Source organism: Seriola aureovittata, chromosome 12 (genome assembly GCF_021018895.1).
Source record: "Seriola aureovittata isolate HTS-2021-v1 ecotype China chromosome 12, ASM2101889v1, whole genome shotgun sequence".
NCBI classification, from domain to species: Eukaryota; Metazoa; Chordata; class Actinopteri; order Carangiformes; family Carangidae; genus Seriola; species Seriola aureovittata.
In genome coordinates this window covers 24945441-24964515 of record NC_079375.1, presented here as the reverse complement: position 1 = coordinate 24964515, position 19075 = coordinate 24945441, and the positions used below count along the sequence as shown (strand labels likewise).

General features: G+C 43.7%; 1 protein-coding gene across 1 annotated transcript in view; it reads left to right on the top strand.

The window, feature by feature from the left end:
• The window catches only part of zswim5 (zinc finger, SWIM-type containing 5), a 66864-nt gene extending 49429 nt beyond the window's left edge, over window positions 1–17435 (top strand). Inside the window, exons 3-16 of the mRNA XM_056390859.1 lie at window positions 198–366; window positions 1880–2028; window positions 3025–3175; window positions 3895–4071; window positions 4201–4377; window positions 5048–5194; window positions 5299–5436; window positions 8022–8173; window positions 8979–9081; window positions 9195–9330; window positions 9798–9955; window positions 10047–10210; window positions 10940–11021; window positions 11830–17435. Coding sequence (XP_056246834.1) covers window positions 198–366; window positions 1880–2028; window positions 3025–3175; window positions 3895–4071; window positions 4201–4377; window positions 5048–5194; window positions 5299–5436; window positions 8022–8173; window positions 8979–9081; window positions 9195–9330; window positions 9798–9955; window positions 10047–10210; window positions 10940–11021; window positions 11830–12692 — 2766 coding nt within the window. The 3' untranslated portion in view covers window positions 12693–17435. The remainder of the gene's footprint in view (window positions 1–197; window positions 367–1879; window positions 2029–3024; window positions 3176–3894; window positions 4072–4200; window positions 4378–5047; window positions 5195–5298; window positions 5437–8021; window positions 8174–8978; window positions 9082–9194; window positions 9331–9797; window positions 9956–10046; window positions 10211–10939; window positions 11022–11829) is intronic.
• Window positions 17436–19075: the final 1640 nt, after the last annotated feature.

The window sequence follows — 19075 nt, the reverse complement described above, 5'->3', positions numbered from 1 at the left end:
CTAGCTTAGAAAAGCAGTGACTGTGTGTAAATAAAGGAAGCGCCACCTGAACAAACACAGCTTTTTAAGGGTTTAAAGTGTTTATAAAGTTTGGGTTTAATCTGCGAGTTCCTCATTAAGGAGATAATTTACAGACGCGTTTGTTTTTAAAAGCACTCGTAATGAAAGCTGACATGTCGCATGTGTTTCTGTTGCAGGTGAAGCTGCGGCTGCCCATCTCAGAGACGCTGTTCCAGATGAACAGAGACCAGCTGCAGAAGCTGGTGCAGTACCTGATAACAGCCCACCACACCGAGGTGCTGCCCACCGCTCAGAAACTGGCCGATGAGATCCTCTCCTCCAACTCTGAGATCAACCAGGTCCATGGTGAGAACGCAGCTTACGCGCCGACACGTTCAGTCCGTCTCTTTCGTTTTTGTTTCAGGTGAAGAAGAGTCATCCGCCAAATCCACCTAGATCTGATTTTATAAATGTAATCAGTGCGTGGAAGTCGAGAGGAAAGTACAAAGCTTTTCCTAGTTCTTGAAAAGTCGTAGTCTTTGTGGAGATGCTGTCCATCCGTCTGCAGCGATATCTTCACAGCAGCAGGCCAGACATGAAAGCTTCCGGACTTGAAACGTGCGGCATGTGAGCCTACAGGCTGTCCTACGTCAGAGCCCCTGATTACTCCGGCGAAGCAGCAAGCCGCTCTTCAAATGGCTCGTTTGATTATTTCTCAGTTCGCACTCTCCAGTCACCGCCTCCTTCCAGCGGCAGGGGCTGTGTTGCAGGAGAGCGGAGTAAAAGAAGTTGAAATGATGAAATGGGTGCAGCAGAAGGTAGAGAGAGATGAGTGGAAGGGAAGTGGACACTGAGAGGAAGAGACGGGAGAAACGGCACTCGGGGAAAATGGAGGGGGGGGGGTGGAAAGATGAAAGCGCCAGAGAAAGCACCGAGATGAAAAAGAAGAGGAGAACCACAACAGACGAGGCATCGGGGGAAAACGACAAAACGGGCACACATCCTTTCACCAAACAAAACTCTTTATCTGTCTCTCTATTTCATCCTCCTCGCTAAATGTTGACATTCTCCAGCTCGGCCCGTCCAGGAAGCCCCGCGCCGTGTTTCCTCTCTGTGTTTGACAAGGGGGATCATGGGGGTTGAAGTTCAGTCGATCCAGGAGCGAGGCTCGTCTTTGATGGAGGAATGCGGCTGTTTGCTGCAGCGTACTCCCAGCCAGTTGGAAACACATCTCTGGGCTTTCCTCAGCTCACTTCCTGCTAGATCAAAGCAGCTTCCCCCTGTGGAGCGCATCTACATTTCCCTGTAGTATTACTCCGACACACACACACACACACACACACACACACACAGTGCAGGAGGGAAGAAAAATAAAGCTGGCCTTATATTCCCTGTTTATGATTAGTCTAAAAAGAGCAGCTCACGTCGGTGCACTTAAAGTTTAATGTAAAAACAAATAGGTGTGAGAGCGGCGAGCGTCAGCAGAGATTTATGGTTTTGTTTTCAGGACGGTTCCTCAGCTTTGAAAGGATCAAATCTTGGATGTAATGTCAGTATCTTGTTTTTGTGAGTGAGGGTTGTCTAAAATAAAATCCCCGTTTCCCGCGGTCGCCCTCCGTTTGTTTTCTTTCCTGGGGTGTGAACCGAGGACAGGAAGAGACGTGGGTGTGTTTACAGCAGCTTTGATGATGCGAGAAGGTCGTTAATGTTCGACTGAAACCGTGCTCCTGCGCTCCAGTTTTTTCACACATTGCTGTTTGTATATGTTTCTATCAGTGTAGTATTGTGTCATTAAGTGTGTGTGTGTGTGTGTGTGTGTGTGTGTGTGTGTGTGTGTGTGTGTGTGTGTGTGTGTGTGTGTGTGTGTGTGTATCCTCAGGCGCCCCAGACCCAACTGCAGGTGCCAGCATCGATGACGACAACTGCTGGCATCTGGACGAGGATCAAGTCAGGGAGCAAGTCAAACAGTTTCTATCGCAGGGAGGTTACTACGGCTCCGGGAAGCAGCTCAACTCCATGTTCGCTAAGGTACACATCGCTGCCCCCCCCCCCCACACACACACCTCTGCTTTCATCTTATTATATATATATATATATTATATATATTCATTGGATTCATTCGTCTATATTGTTATCAATAAATCCGCAAATTAACGTTTCGCTCGCCAGCGGCCTCTGAACTCACCCGTGACCCTAAAATGCACCATTTGTGTCTATGATAAGTCTTAAACATGTTTATTCCTGCACCGTACCACTAATGTTTTTTCCTAACAATGGTTCCAGTGAGTTGACAAATGGTTCAAACACTCCTAGTGAAGAATCCACTGCGAATTATCACACAACTCTGCATTTCCCCACAACTCCATGTTGCCTTTTAGCGTCTTTTCAGCTCCTTGTTTCTTTTAGTTTTAAGAACCAAAACAGCAGCCTGACGCAGTTAGTCTGCTGCACGTGTGACAAGCTCTGTTCACATGTCAGCAGGTTTAAAGCCACTGGATGTGAACATAGACCGACTTTAAAAGGTTTACTCCGCTTTGCGTTCTTGTCTCCCTGGTAAAAGTCTTGATTTCCTGCAGGGAAAATGGCAGAAATGAAAAATTGGCGCTGAGAACATCTGGAAGTTTCTTTTAACTGTTTAATTCAGACTCCAAAGGTCTTGAATGTGGTTAAATGTAACTTCATAGTCGGCGTAAGGTTCTTATAAACGCTCTTAAAGCTCTTTGTCTGAGGGAAACAAGCCACTTAACCACGACCTATGTTCTGATGAGTCCTAGCTCACAATTTCGGTTCCAAAACCTTTTCTTCCATGTAGTTTTATGTGGCATTCAGATGGTTTTATAACATCTAAGAGTTGATGTTTGAACCGTAGATTACTGGATGACATCACGCGCTATCGTTTCCTTTTCAAATTCGAGCCGGGACACGCCCGACCTGAGCTTCCCGCCTCGCCTCGGACTTTTATTGGCTTCCTTGTTGAGATGATTTGGCTGAGCGACTAAACCTGCTCGCTCCGGGTCTTTCCAGGTGCGGGAGATGCTCCGAATGCGAGACTCCAACGGCGCCCGAATGCTGACGCTCATAACGGAACAGTTCATGGCGGACCCTCGTCTGTCGCTATGGAGACAGCAGGGCACGGGCATGACGGACAAGTGTCGGCAGCTCTGGGATGAGCTCGGTAAGAACAGTCAGAGAAACGCACGACCAAAAGGACTTGATTTGTTTGTGATTTTTTTTTTCATGTTGGCCAATCAGCTGTCAGTCAAACACAAGTGTCCAGTCTGTCAGTTACTGAGACTAATGTCTAGTCACCTTGTCAGGTAAACGCTTATCCAATCAGTAAGCCATTAGGTCATCCAGTCAGTAGCTTCTCCTCTCCCCTCCTCTCGCTGCCCTGAGTGAATGATAAAGGCTGCCGATCAATACGGCTGCTCAGCTTCTCTGCAATCAATCTCAGCATTTAGGAGGTCAATAAGAACACTTCCTGGGTGAGCGAGGGAGATCATGACACAGACGCAGACAGAAATAACAGCCAGACAGTCGGGGGTTTGTTACCTGATCATTTTTCTCAGACGCAGACGTCGTCTGACAGTCGACCCGACATATTTTCATAAGTCTTTAGTATTTATATTCAGGGTTCAAATTTTTTTTTTAGTTTTGAAGCTGTAATTTCATGTAAAAAAACCAAGAAGACATTTATTGTCTTAGAATAAAGATAGAAATCCTTCAACATATTACCTTCATCGTGAGGTTTCTCTTGATGGAAGAAGACATGTTGGAGTGTCGGGCGCCCGCTCGCTGTTTCCAAGGCTCGAGGAAAAAGAAAAGAAAGCACATATCGCTCTATAGCTCTAAATCCTCTGTATCCTCACCTCTGACTGCCGTCATTCCCCCCAGGTGCATTGTGGGTGTGTGTGGTGCTGAACCCCCACTGTAAAAGTGAGGAGAAGAGCGGCTGGCTGAAGCAGCTGAAGAAGTGGGGGGACATGGACGTCTGCCCGCTGGAGGACGGCAACTACGGCAGCGAGCTTCCGAACATCACCAACGCTCTGCCGCAGAGCAACCTCGCACAGGGTCAGCACCAAAACACACACACACACACACACACACACACACGTGTATATATACATATGATATATAAATACACATCAGAATTCATGTGCAGAGATGGGACAACATGACACTGCGTTTCGTCTCTCTCAGACTCTCTGTCCCGGCCGAGGAGGACGGTGTTCAGCCGAGCCGTCGAGGCCTGTGACCTCCACTGGCAGGACAGCCACCTGCAGAGGATCATCAGCAGCGACTACTACATGTCTCCGTCCTACCAGAGAGAGGGGGAGAGCCTGCTGTTCAACCCGCAGGGTCTTCCACTCTGGCTGGGTAAAATCCTCCTTCATTACCTGGAGAAATAACCATATTTACCTACTGCATCATTTGCACTCTGTGATGTGATTTATTATTTATTTTGTCAAAAAAAAAATATTTATTCAAGCTGCAAACATACACTGAACAACAGACACACACACACACACACACACACACACACACGCTTCCTGTGCAGCCTGTCACTATAGAAAAAACTTCATTTTCAGAAGGAATGACATCGTTTCTGTGGCACTTCCATATACACACAATCTCTAATTCCACTGAAAGCTGACCCAACACACACACACACCACACACACACACACACAGTAATTCTGCTGATATTGAGGCCAGTATCTGCAGTAAGCAGCTTCCAGCTAAGATCTGTCAGATTCTGCAACTTAAGCCAGCTATCAGACACACACTGGCGTTCTGCTGAGACTGCACTCTGTGTGTGTGTGTGTGTGTGTGTGTGTGTGTGTGTGTGTGTGTGTGTGTGCCTTTAGTAACTACATTCAGTGTCCTGCAGTGTGTGTTTTTGTCTATTCTGTCTATTACTGAGAGAGTGAGTGAAAAAGTTTGGAGGAAAAATACACATCTGTAACTGGCTGTAGTGATGTGTGTGTGTGTTGTGTGTTGTGTGTATCTGTCCTGACCCTACCTTTTCTCCCCTGTTGACCACACAGACCACGTCCCGACAGCGTGCGCCCGCGTCGATGCCCTGCGTTCCCACGGTTACTCCAGGGAAGCCCTGCGATTGGCGGTTGCCATCATCAACACGCTCCGCCTCCAACAGCAGAGACAGATGGACATCTACAAACACCAAAAGAAAGGTAACACACACACACACACACACACACACACACACACACGGTGCTGTGTCTGTTTTAGCGGAGCGGTGTAAAACCTTGACCTCTCGTCTCTCCTCCTTGTTCAGAGCTTCTCCAGAGGGGTGTGACCTCCACCACCAACCTGGAAGGCTGGGTGGGTCACCCCTTGGACCCGATTGGCTGCCTGTTCACCACGCTCACCGAAACCTGCCGCATGGACGACGACAACAGCATGGACACCGGAGGTACGAAACAAAGACGCACCTCTGTTTCTCCTCACAGTGAGACTCAGTTTAAAAACGAGGCTGTGATGAAGCTTCACATTGTTACCAGCAAAAAGACGGACGTGCTTCATCGTCTGCCTTCACAAACATTACACTCTGTTTTCACCTTCCACCACCTGAGTGTCTTTATCATGTCGGCTCTTCTGCAGAGTGAATATTTAACATTTAGATCTCGTTTCTGACATTTACTTTGTGCTACGACTGAACGCTTGGCTAATCCTCGGGACCACGACGCGATGACAGAGGCCGGACTTTGTTCCTTCATCGGTCACTTATTCACGTATTCACTCTGTCTTCTGCTTAGAGAAGCCGTCCGGTCGATCCATGTTCCTTTGTTTTTAAATTGACACCTGACACCGCTGTCACCAGTTCGGCTCCACCCACAAAATACGTCATCGCTGTTTACAAACACTGTGGAAATAACTTTAGCTCATTATTAGCATCATTAGCTTATCATTGTTTGCACTGTTTGAAGGTGTCACCTTGAGCTCCTTTTATCAGACACTTTAAAGACTAAATGTTTGATCTGTTTGTTGAAAAATGTATCGATAACGAAAATGATTGTATGTTAACCTCAGAATCATTCGTCCTCTGCGTGTCCCACTGTTCAGTGTCTGAGCTACACTCCTGTCCACTAAACCTATGAAGTAAACAAAAAACACACTCGACCGTGACGCTCCTCACGCCACAGTATGTTCATCGTGGAGCTCATTTCACAAACAGGAGGTGTAACTCCTGGCACAGTTGACCAGCCGGCCGACGCAGAGGTGATGGGGTTCACCAGCAGTGACTCATCAGACAACACACTCCGTGTTCTTATACGAGGACCAGGCGCTATTGTGCTGCAGACGGCCATAAACTAGCAGAGCATGAATGGATCGAGCTGCAACACCCTGCTCATTTAGACCATGCTCTTTTTAGTGTCTGTGTGTGTGTGTGTGTGTGTGTGTGTGTGTGTGTGTGTGTGTGTGTGTGTGTGTGTGTGTGTGTGTGTGTGTGTGTGTGTGTGTGGTATGTATAGAATCCATCACCATTTGCATTTCTCACCCTGCCCAGGGCCTTTTTTTTTGCACCAGTGGTCATTGCAACAAAGCAGAATAGGGGCTGGGTTTTCTCATTGTCACCAGGCTACAGGGAACTATTGTCAGTTCAAACAATGCAATGACCACTGGCACACTCAGTGGTGTGTGTGTGTGTGTGTGTGTGTGTGTGTGTGTGTGTGTGTGTGTGTGTGTGTTGGTGAAAGAGTGAGTGATTGTCTTTTGTTGTTTTGGGAATTTGAGGAGAGTGGTATGATTAGTGTGTGTGTGTGTGTGTGTGTGTGTGTGTGTGTGTGTGTGTGTGTGTGTGTGTGTGAATAGCCCTGGTCACCATGCTTTATTTCCCAATGGAAGACAGCTGGGAACATCTGTCAAAGAATGGGGAGGGACCCAGACTGATGTGTCACCCAATCAGAATGCTCATTCATCACTGATCTTTTCAAATCAACCAATCAATCAACAGCCGATGTATAAAAGAAAAAGGAAAAAAAGAAAAACAAAATGAGTTAGCGATGGGGTTAAGTCTGTAAAACCAGTTTCCACTTCACCCTAGATTTACGCACGCACTCACACACACACACACACACACACACACACACACACACATCCCTGGAATAAACAGGATTGAGGGGATCTGTTGCTCGGAGGGGATTTAAGCAGAGTGATGGGGGGGGGACAAATGGGCACCAATCAACAGCTGAGACTCTGGTGGCATCTGTTCTCAGTTATAGTTGTCAGGCCTCGGTGTGGGGCTGAGCGGCCATCTTAATACTTTGTGAGCACAGTCTGCCGTGTAGCCCACATTTCTTTCATGTTGCACGCAGCTTTAATCGCTCCCCGGTCGACGTTTGTATTTCCTGGATGATTTTAGTTCGGTTTAAGACAAGCGAGCGCCGTCCTTCATTAAATGAGGAGCATGTCCTACTGCAGTTCTCTGTAAAAGAGTAACTGGTTGATGTAATCGCTCCTTCCATCTCTTCTACTACACTGTAAGAAACAGGACAAAACGCCCACTGTCCTTGTTCCATGTGAAAACGTGAATGAGGACCGTAGATTCTCTTTTCCCGTTTGTTTTACAGTGAAGCTCAGTGTTGCCAGGTTGGATAATTTTCCACCCAACTGGTTCTACTTCTTATTTAATTTATTTATGGCAGCTTGAGAATTTGAGCCACCCTCTGGGTAATTTCCTGCGACTAAAAAGTTCGGCAATGAATCCCTCCCCTCGTCCTCTGAGAGCAGTGAGATGGAGATTAACAGAGCGCCGAGTTCAGTAGCTCCACAACACAATGACTGAAAACTGATCACTGACAAACGCAAAATGTCATTTCAGTTCAATTAACACGAGACTGGAAGATTTTTAGTTTTTTTTTTCCTGTTTAGATTATTATTATTTTTTGCTTTACCTAACGTTTACTAGGAACACAGACCTGGAAGCTGCGAGGACAGAGCTTCATATTTTTCATCTTGTACTCATGTAATACTCTAATTTATCTTCCTTTACTTCAGAAGGAGAACCCAGACCTCCAGTCTACCACCATGTGCCCGTGTGGGGAAGCCCTGACGGTGGGGAGTCATACCTGACTCTGTCCTTAGAGGTGGCTCTGATGGGCATGGGGCAGCAGAGGATAATGCCCGAGGGCCTGTACGCTCAGGATAAGGTATGCTACTTCTGAAATACACAGTCGCATGATGATTTGTAGTAATAATATATACATCTGAACAGAATCTTGAGTTCTAGTTGGCTGTCTGATTTTTATCCCCCTGAAAGAGAAATGCATTTATGGTTTGTTGCATATTAAAAATTTGTCTGTTGTAGACAACACCGTCATGATAGAAAATCACTATGATTAAACGTCTGTGTGAAGCACTCTCCCTGCAAACAGAGAGAAAAGGTCACGTCAGTTTTTCCCCCCCTGAAAAACACACAGAAAGTCACAGTACTTAAGTTCACTGTGAATTAGAATCAATCCAAGGAACGTTTCTTTGTGCAAGTGGTAATCTGCTTTAAAGTGCTTAACACGGCTGCCACAGACCTTTGTTAATGTCACGGGAATCAGCAAAAACATTAATGTTTTAGACAAGAATCGCATATAAAAATCTGTGAAAGCAGCTCTCAGGATCTGTGGCTGAAATAAAAACAGTCTCTGTCGTGTAGTGGATTCATTCATTCATTCATTCATTCAAGAGTGTGAGGAATTAAAGTACTGCTGGTCTGATAATACCTCAAACTCAAAATCCCTTCTTAAAGGGTATTTACACTTCAAAGTGTTTTTTTTTGGTGAAGTCAGTTTAGTTTTTACTCCATTTAAACAGGTTTAATTAAAGGATCTCCACTTGTGTGTTATTCTTGAATAGATTTAACAGTTTAGCTCCTTTAGCTCCAGATTTCCCTCTCGCTTCTCGTCGATATCAAACTGAACATTTATCACAGTCAATCAAATGTTTGTTGTGAATTTGTTGCAGGTTTGTCGCAACGAGGAGCAGATTGTTGCAAAACTTCAAGAGCTGGAGCTGGACGATCTCCTGGTTCAAACTCTTCGGAAACAGGCCATACAGCTACTAGATGGTACGACGACAACAACAACAACAACAACGACGACAACAACAACACTTTGTGTCAAAGCTCGTACGATACAGTGTGCACGTGTAAAACATTATCTTGTGTTTCTCTTGGTGCAGCTGGTCCGTTTAGCGGTCTGGGTGAAGTCATCCACAGGGAGAGCGTTCCCATGCACACCTTCGCCAAGTACCTCTTCTCTGCCCTGCTGCCGCACGACGCAGACCTGGCGTATAAAGTCGCTCTCCGTGCAATGAGGTCAGGTTCTGATCCAAAGCGCTGCGTGTCCCTTGCAAATGATTTGTGATTATGTCATGATGTGTATTGTTTCTTTATTTCCTGTAAACAAGCTCAGTTTTTATGGTTAAAGTTTATGGTCGTTCTGGAGGCTGCAGTTTTTGCGATGCTGTTGAATTTCACTCTTATTCAAACAGATGTTTTTAATTTTTTATCCACCCTCAATTATGTCTATGAACTGTCATTGATTGTAGGGTCATAGTATTAGACTGCATTTATTAAATCTAGGTGTACCCTAAAATATAGATGTTCGCACCTGACCACAGCCACTAAAGCTGTTTCTAATTTTATCTTTAGAATTAATTACTTTCACCTATTTCAATTGTGAAATTCGTCTTATATTTTAAACAAACTGACATTTAAAGAAAACCGTAAAACCCGATAATAACTAAAGACATATTAAAAATGGATGTTTCTTTTCTTTTCAGGCTCCCGGTGCTGGAGTCGTCGGCGGGCTCCGGGGACGTGGGCCACCCTCACCACGGTATCTCCATAGTCCCGAGTAGATACCCGCGCTGGTTCACACTGGGACACCTGGAGTCACAGCAGTGCGAGCTGGCCTCCACCATGCTAACTGCTGCTAAAGGTACCATCGACACGTCCACGACGTCCCCGAAATGTTCAACCTGTCACTCGTATTTATCAAGATCTAATGTTACGTTTTCTTTTGTCTGCAGGCGACATGTTGAGGTTGCGGACGGTGCTGGAGGCCATCCAGAAAAACATCCACTCCTCTTCCTTAATCTTCAAACTGGCCCAGGATGCCTTTAAGATAGCCACGCCCGCTGACAACCCGCCTGATATAACCCTGCTCAACGTGGCACTGGAGCTAGGACTGCAGGTACTAAGTGTGTGTGTGTGTGTGTGTGTGTGTGTGTGTGTGTGTGTGTGTGTGTGTGTGAGAGCCAGCAAGAGAGAGCGAGTAAGGCAAGTCAATAATTTTCATAAATCATTTCACCTCAAAAAAAAAGTGCGTGCTGGTCACTCGTCAAAACATTCAACAGTTTCTTTGAACTTGTCATTTCTGCAGTCGTCCGCAGCCTCGCTACAAATTAACAGAGAAAACATCACACAGCGTCTTAACCGTTTGTTGATGAGAAGAAACCACATAATTGAGCCTTTTGGGTTCCACAGTAAACACAGAAACTCTTCACATCGCCATGGCAGCGGTGTCGCTGCGGCTTCGCCCGCCTCTTCCTCCTGGTATTTAGAGTTTGGGCAGAATTCCTCTCCGCAAAGCTGCTGATAAAGTGCTCAAAATGGAAGAGTCGCAGTTAGTCATGTGTGTAATTATGAACATACTTCGGATGCATCTGTCATCTCTGGAGAGTGTGGTGTTGTCCTGACTTCTAAATGTTAAACAACATGCGGCATGCTCACCGCTGAATGTTTGTATATTTTAGATTTTTATTTTCTCAAAATTAAAAAAAAAGGCTTTTTAAGCTTGTAGATATTTGCAAAGTTAGGAGAAAGAAAATATTGAAATGTCATAAGGGTAATTAGTTATTCTTCTTCTAATTAAACAAAGTAGGAAAATCAGAAAACATCATTGTGTGTCTCTGTTTTTCAGGTGATGAGGATGACTCTGTCCACGCTGAACTGGAGAAGGAGGGAGATGGTTCGCTGGCTGGTAACCTGCGCCACTGAAGTCGGTATGTGATGCCTTTTAACACACACACACACACACACACACACACACACACACCAGCAGACCCTTCCAGTAGTTCTACCCTCCATAAGGTTTTTCCCTTAATTTAATCTGCAGTCTGTAATTAGCTGATACTCTGGCCGTTTCACATTTCAAAATAAAGCACATTATTATCATCTCTTTTCCTCTCTCCCCTGTCACATCATTGTGAAAAATGGAATAAATCTAAAGGTCCGTAATGTATAAAGTGAAACGTCCATGTGTAGTGTGATTATAGATCAGCTCTAGCTTCTATATTAATACTGTGAAAGTATCAAAGCCTCAGTCCACAGAGAAATGCACACAGCCTGTGTTCAGAAACTGAGCCTTAAAACCAGCCGTCAGGACTTCTGGAACTTTGTGATGTCACAACAAAGCAGTCACCAAGCCCCGCCCACCTGGACCCACCATCCGACCTTGCAGTATTTTGTTTCTCTGAGTGTTTTTACCTGAAATCTGCTTTATTTTTATTGGACCACTCAGAAAACAGTAAGCCAATCGGGAGAGAGGCTCAGAGCCTCCTCTCCTCTGATTGGCTCACAGACCTGTTGTTACTAGAGCTCCAGAGAGAAGCCTGAGAGAGGAGATGTAAAACTACACTGAGATGGTTTTTGGTTCTTTTAACCATAAATATATCTTCTTATGGATCAACACTTCAAAATAAAACACAGGAGAAGAAGAAAATATGGAGCTTTAATAAATCAACAAGTTCTCAGAAAAGTAGAATCAATAAATGTTAAATCTCTCTCCCCCCCCCCCCCCCCCCCCCCCAGGTCTGCGGGCGTTGGTGAGCATCTTGCAGAGCTGGTACACTCTCTTCACACCGACCGAGGCCACCAGCATCGTGGCGGCCACCGTCATGTCCCACAACACCATCCTGCGCCTCAGCCTCGACTACCCCCAGCGCGAGGAGCTGGCCAGCTGTGCGAGAACCCTGGCCCTGCAGTGCGCCATGAAGGACCCCCAGAACTGCGCTCTGTCGGCGCTGACGCTCTGCGAGAAGGACCACATCGTGTTCGAGACGGCCTACCAGATCGTGATCGACGCAGCGTCCACAGGAATGACGTACTCCCAGCTGTTTACCATTGCGAGGTACATGGAGCACAGAGGATACCCTCTGCGGTCGTTCAAATTGGCCTCCCTCGCCATGACCCATCTAAACCTGGCTTACAACCAGGACACACACCCGGCTATTAATGACGTGCTCTGGGCCTGCGCGCTCAGCCACTCTTTGGGTAAAAATGAGCTTGCAGCCATTATTCCCCTGGTGGTGAAGAGCGTGCACTGCGCCACGGTGCTGTCTGACATCTTGAGGCGGTGCACCATGACGGCGCCGGGTCTCGCCGGCATCCCCGGGAGAAGGAACTCTGGGAAGCTGATGTCAACGGACAAGGCGCCGTTGCGGCAGCTCCTGGACGCCACGATCTCGGCGTACATCAACACCACGCACTCTCGACTGACGCACATCAGTCCGCGGCACTACGGAGAGTTCATAGAGTTCCTGAGCAAAGCAAGGGTGACTTTCCTGCTGGCACAGGACGGCCACATTCAGTTCGCCCAGTTCATAGACAACCTGAAACAGATCTACAAGGGCAAGAAGAAACTGATGATGTTGGTCAGGGAGCGCTTCGGCTGACCTTACCCCTCCCTCACAGGGACGCTCTCCCTGGGAAGTAGTTAAACTTATTTGTTTCTATTTAAGGCTTTTTAGATTCTTTGTATTTTTACTTATTTTGAGCCATTTGTTGACTAAGTCATAAGTTTTTGTCCCTGTTTTGTTGTTTTGTTTCTTGAATGTGAACCAGGAAGTGTTTGCAGTACATTGCTCTACTTCATTGAGACTGCAAAAGGAGGGGGAGGGGGCAGCGGCTTGAAATGTCAAAGAAACACCAACAAAAACAAAGCATTTTTCTCCTCCAGCTAATGTTGAATCTAATATGAAAAAGTCAAAAAGATTGTGATGACAAAAAAAAAAAGCAAAAGCAACTTTTGTTTTTCAGTGGCACATGACGATATAAAAACCAAATGATGTTGGATGGGGTACTTACTTTGAGCCAGAAGACGCTTTCAGCTGGGGGTAAAAGAAGAAGTGTTTTTCAAAGTGGAAGAAACATGTCATTCCAAAAAAGAAAAAAAAAACCCACTGATGTGGAAAACACACATAGTGTTGCTGTCATACCTCGACTGTATTATTTGTCAGCTTTAACTTCTCTATCAGAAATGGCCTCTTGTTTCATTCAGGGCATCTTAGAGTAGAGAGGGCAGAATACAGAACTACGCATGTGTGGTCTCTCTGTAGAAGAAGTCGGCACCAACAGGTTTGAAAAACTTGACTGAAGCCACTCTAGACTAGCTCCTGTCCTCTACACCTGCTGGTCAGTGCTTTTCATTAAGAGATAATGCTTCACAGAGTGCATGTTCTCAAATCCAGCAGCCTGACAGTGACATTATTCAGGCTGTTCTAGCTAAGGTAGAGTAGTAGAGGCTCCACATGCACACACACATATATATAAATATATATATATATACAGTATATCTCTTACGTCCTCCTATAAGCTTATTAACAGTGACAAAATACAACTGTGATGAACAGTGGGGGTCACATTATGCCCATCTCTAGAGATACGACTGCACTGCTGTACAGCTATTTGTGGCCAAAACCTTTTAAATCTATACGACTCCAACAGTCACTTTTCACACGCTAGATCAAGACGCTAGTCAACGAGCAATATAAGTCAAGTCTGCTTCAATATTTGATCGTCCAGCGGCATTAATTTCACCGTCTTGTATTCGGTTAGGAAGCGGAACATATTTGGACCTGGTTGATTTCAGTGACTGTTAGTGGTCAACTCTGCCTGTAGCTAAAGGCCCTTTTCCATTTCAAAAGGTTTTGTGAGAACTCAGGAACTCGTGGTTTCCCAGAACCTTTGCGTGAACCCCATTTTAAGAGCAGAAGTCTGGTTTATAATGTTGGTTCTGAGTCGGCAGTACTTTCCATCATAGTCCAACAAGCACTGTTTATATAGAACAGCCAACAATTACAGCAGCAGCAAGAGGAAATAAGTGATAAATAACCTTGTACTGATTAGCTTAACTTGGAGAATTGGCTATGTCAAAAAGCTTTCTAAAAACTCTTTTCCATTAATTTATTATACAGCTAAGCTTAAACCACTGATGAATCTGCGCTAATTAATATTTTTATGTAAGAAAAGGTCACTCAGTGATAGACGCACAGAGAATTAGCATCATTTAGCATCATTTAGCTAACAGTTTATGTTTTCTGCCAGATAATGTACTGTTTGGTTCAGTCTTACTGCTCATAACAACCTTACTTCCAGCGACAGCAGGCATCGTGCAGTACACCGCCTGCCCTGCACCAAACGGCAGGAAGTCATAGTTATTAGCAGCTAGCTAATGAGTAAAGTGGAGGTTTTAGCTACCTCGAGTGGTGGTAGAGAGGAAAACACAGCTGAAAAGAGAGTTAACATTGGCCTTATGTTTGTTAGGTGGCCAGCAAAAACAGTCAATGAATGCTCGATGCTGCTAGACATGCTAGCAACTGTTTGCTAACATAAGCCACCAGATTAGCTAACAATGTTAGCTAAACCAACTTTGTGAAAAATCAATTAAGAGTGGTTTAAGTGGCGTTTGAATATACTAAAACAAAAAAGGTAATTGGTTAACAGTTAAAAAAAAAAAAAAAAGAAAAAAGGTGAATATTTAAAATATTTAAACAAAAACACAATAACTGTAGTAATTGCACTTCTTCCATCATGGCTGACATGAAACATGCTAAAGAAGCTTCTGTTGTTCCTCCAGTTCTTACGTCTTGGTGGAAAAGGGTCTGTAGTTACTAAAGCTACGTACCTGTGAATGCTACTGGTTGTGATCATTTCTGGACTGTGAAGACGAGTGGCCGTGTCAGAAATACAGTGCACATACAAAACATACTGTATATTTTATGACTTAACGACGTAATCGTACATATGTGAGACAACACGCCTCAGCACAGGAAGTTGTTTTTCTTTATGGTGGGGCGAAGGTGGGGGGGAGGGGGGGGGGTATATGCGCCTCCCCCTTTTCTTACCCAGTGGCAAAGTGCTGTTAATGGCAGTAAACAGTACAGCAAGAGCTTGAATCTTTCACTGGTCGGACTGGTCATCGTACAAGCACTTCACACAAATACCTCTTCAGTACGTTCCTGCCTGCTTCAGCATTTATTTATTGATTGTTTAGTAACTTTGTGTGACTGAGTAGGAACCGCAGACACACAAACAGAACAGGATTTAAATAGATTTAAAACACACACACACACACACACACAATGGATGAGTCAGCTTGTCGATGGCAGGAGAATAAAAGAATAAGGTTTTTGAATGGAGGAACATTTTCTAGTCTGCTTTTACATTCCATGAGAGCTACCTTCACCCACTACCCGGGTAGTCAGTCACAGCTCTGGGCCTTTTTTTGATCTGAAGAAACGCAGATAGAAGAGGGGGAAAAAGGAAAATTGAGCAAAAAGAAAGAAAAGAGAGGCTAAACTCAGTTCTCAGGGACATCACTTAAAGAAACAAAACAAAAAGTAGTAGCATTAAGCATTTAAGATATTGTAAATATTAAAGTGTCAATTCAGAAAATTGTAAAGTTATAATTATTTATGATAAGTATGTTATGTGTTTGTTTTGTTTTTTTCTTTATTTTTATGTTTTTTTGTTTTTTGGCGGGGGTGTACTTGAATTGTTTTGGACGGGGGAATTTGACAGCGTTTTTTTAAGAGCAAAGACTTCAAGGCATTTCTCAGGTGCTCCTGTGTACATTTATTTCAGTTTGTTTTTTGCTATAATAACTATTATTATTTGTGTTTTTTTTGTTTTGTTTTGTTTTTTTGTTCTTTTGTTCTTTTTAGATTTGCAAAGAAAAAAAAAATCTGTTTTCCAAAAGGAGGCATGTTATTGGGAGTTGAGGAAAATGAGTGAGGCATTCATTTGTAAACAGATACGTACTAAACCTGACTATGCAGAACCACTTTGATGATCTTGTCACCTCTTAAAGATGCCCTCTAAAAACTTGGGAGGAAGAGACACAGTGGACCGAACCACTATTAAAGATAGAGAGGGGGGTTTGGGGGGAGGGGGGGGCACACAAAGACAAGACACAGCATGCTTGTATTTGGACAATGCGCAGTAGCCAGCCTGCATTCGCTGCAACATTTAGAGGAGAAAAAAAAAAAAAAAGAAAAATGGTGGAAAATGCCTTTCTGACCGATCAATGTACAAAGTTTATTTTTGCTTTTCTTCTTTGTTGGTTTTATTTAATCAGGACTCAAGCCTTTAGTGTCTTCTCAGAGGTGTCGTGTTGTGTGGCAGCACCGCAGTGAGACAGAACAATACGCAGACGTCAGTCAGAAACAGCAACTGTATGAACAAAAGAGACGACCTGTGGATGACCTTGTGTTCATTCCTCATTTGTTGTATCTTGTTTTGTTTTTTTTTTCCTTTATTGCTTTCTCTGCTCCCTTCAGCCTTCTCCTATCTCTCTACCATACTTTCTTTTTTCTAATTCTCTGTCGTTTATCCCTCGTTCCCTCTCACGCCGGGAGGATTTTTTTGGTGTCGCAGCAACGCATCGATGTGTCAGTGCTTTCGCTGCAGCCACTTCCTCTGTCGTCGGATATCAGTGCAGCAGCCGCGTGTCAGCTTTTGACAAAAACTAGCTGGTTTTCTTTTGTTGCTGCAAAGTTTTTACACGATGCGGATTTGAAAAAAAAGAAAAGAAAAAAAGGTTGAATTAATTTCTGGGCTACTACATCAGCATGATAGGGATGTTTTTGTTGAATCATATATGAAAGAGGGATATTATTTTACCAGTTGCTTAACTTGGAAGCTCCAGTCAGCTGCCTTTATGTGATGCATTAACTGACGGCATTACAACAAAGACGTTCCTCCATCTTAACCGTTTTTCTCTGTGTTAACTGTATCAACCAGTTCCTTAAGTTTTTCTTTCTTTCTTTCTGTCTTTCTTTCTTTCTTTCTTTCTTTCGTAGGACAGTACTATTCGCAGGTAGAGATCTAGTTCACCTACTGTTTCCCAGTTTGTTTTATTTTTGGATTTTTTTTTTTCTAACTTAAGGGAAAATTTGAAAGTGTTTGTTGCCTCTTTGTGCTACTGATTATGAAAAAGGTATTTCCAGTATTTGTTGCCACAGAAGTATGATAGCTTATCATCAACACTTTTTTTTAATTTGTAATTTTTTTGTGCAACTTCTTGAGCTACTGTCTATAAAGCGAGAATTTATTACTATTTATGTAACGCTACTACCATTTTATATTGATTTGTGTTGGAATCTCAGTGCTTTTCTATGAATAAAGTGTGAAACACGTTTCAAGGACTTCTTTATATTTCCAGGATGCATTGCTTTACAGATGATTGTGTGTGATGCGAGACCTCCAAAGTGAAGTGAACTTATTCTAACTACATTACACTACATTTTAGGGCTTTTATTTATTTAAGTAATCACAATGAAATGAATACTTCATCATTCACATTGATTTATATGCAACACACTAATCTAAAACTATGTCAAATATCATTAATTTCTTTATTTAAAACGGGTCTCATTGAGATGGGGATCTCTTTCAAGAAACAATTTACAGACATTAAAAACATCCTGAACAAAATTATTGGTTTACACAGGCCTGGAACGGGTCTGGAAAATGAAGCCAATGCGGAAGTGCCAGAACTTGCATTCTATCGAATGACCATCAGGGGGCGACTCCACTGGTTGGAAAAAGAAGTCAGATTGTATTGAAGTCTACGGGGAAATTACCCTGTTGTCACTTGATTTATTACCTCAGTAAATGTTCTCAGTTTTTCTTCAATACAACTTGATGTTCGTTTTTAAAATTATGTTCCTATTTAAAAGATAATAGACGTTAAAGCGATGTGTCGGACATTTGACTTGTCATTGTGTTTTCAGTTCATCAAAGTTAGCGCCAACATGTTGTTTACAGGTAAATGTCTTGTTCTGTGTTCAGTTGTTCTCAAAGACTCTCAGAGGAGTCGGCGGTTCAGTTTTTTCCGGTAAGTGCATTTTGTTTTAATCCTGTTTCTTTGCTAGCCAAAATTAGCATCCCTGTTAATATCAGAGTTCAGGTGAAGATGCACCTTGCTAACCAAGCTAGCTCGCTAGTGCTAGCGTTAGCTGATAACTTAGCGATTGCTATGCTAACGGTACCTGGCCCCGCTGGGCTGATAACCTGTGTCAACCTGGGTTAGCCCGTGGAGGTGTTCAGTCAAAGCCCAATAAAAAGGTGAATTTAATCGACGTTAATCTAACGACGTTTGGTTTGTGTTTCTCCACATGTGACCCAGTTTAATTGATCTGCGTTAGTGTAACGCGCAGAATGTGTAGACACATATTTGTCATATAGAAGATTGTTCATTTAAAACTCAAACCAGTCCTCAACTGAAGCAGACATTCATGCACCTATCCTGACAGCTGATCGATATTTGTGATTAACTGTGATCCACCGCATCTTAACTCAAGTGTTTGTGTTTTATTGTCATTTGAAAGGTTTCCACACTGTGAAAACTGAGTGATCTGTGCCAACAGAAGGAGGAGCTCATGTACAGAGCAGCTCATTAGTTTCCATCCATCTGGTTGAGGGGAGACTGCATGGACATCCTTAGTTCTCTAATGTGCTGTGATGATGATGATGATGATGATGATGATAATGCTAGAAAACCTCCCAGTTCATCTTCCTCTGATGAAAAGACAGACCAACTGCTGTTGAGTTAGTTTATTATTCTCTGTCTTCAGTGTTCACAGGTTCAGTTTCTTACCTGAAACTTTATTTCTGCTGTTGTTGACAGGTGATGGTAGCAACACTTTTAAGATCAGAATTTATAAATATTAAACTGATTAAGTGATGGATCAACTTGTCAGACATTTAAATATTTCTAGTATTTATGTTGTTGATTAAAGCTAACATAGAAAAAGTCACACAGTGCTGTACATGT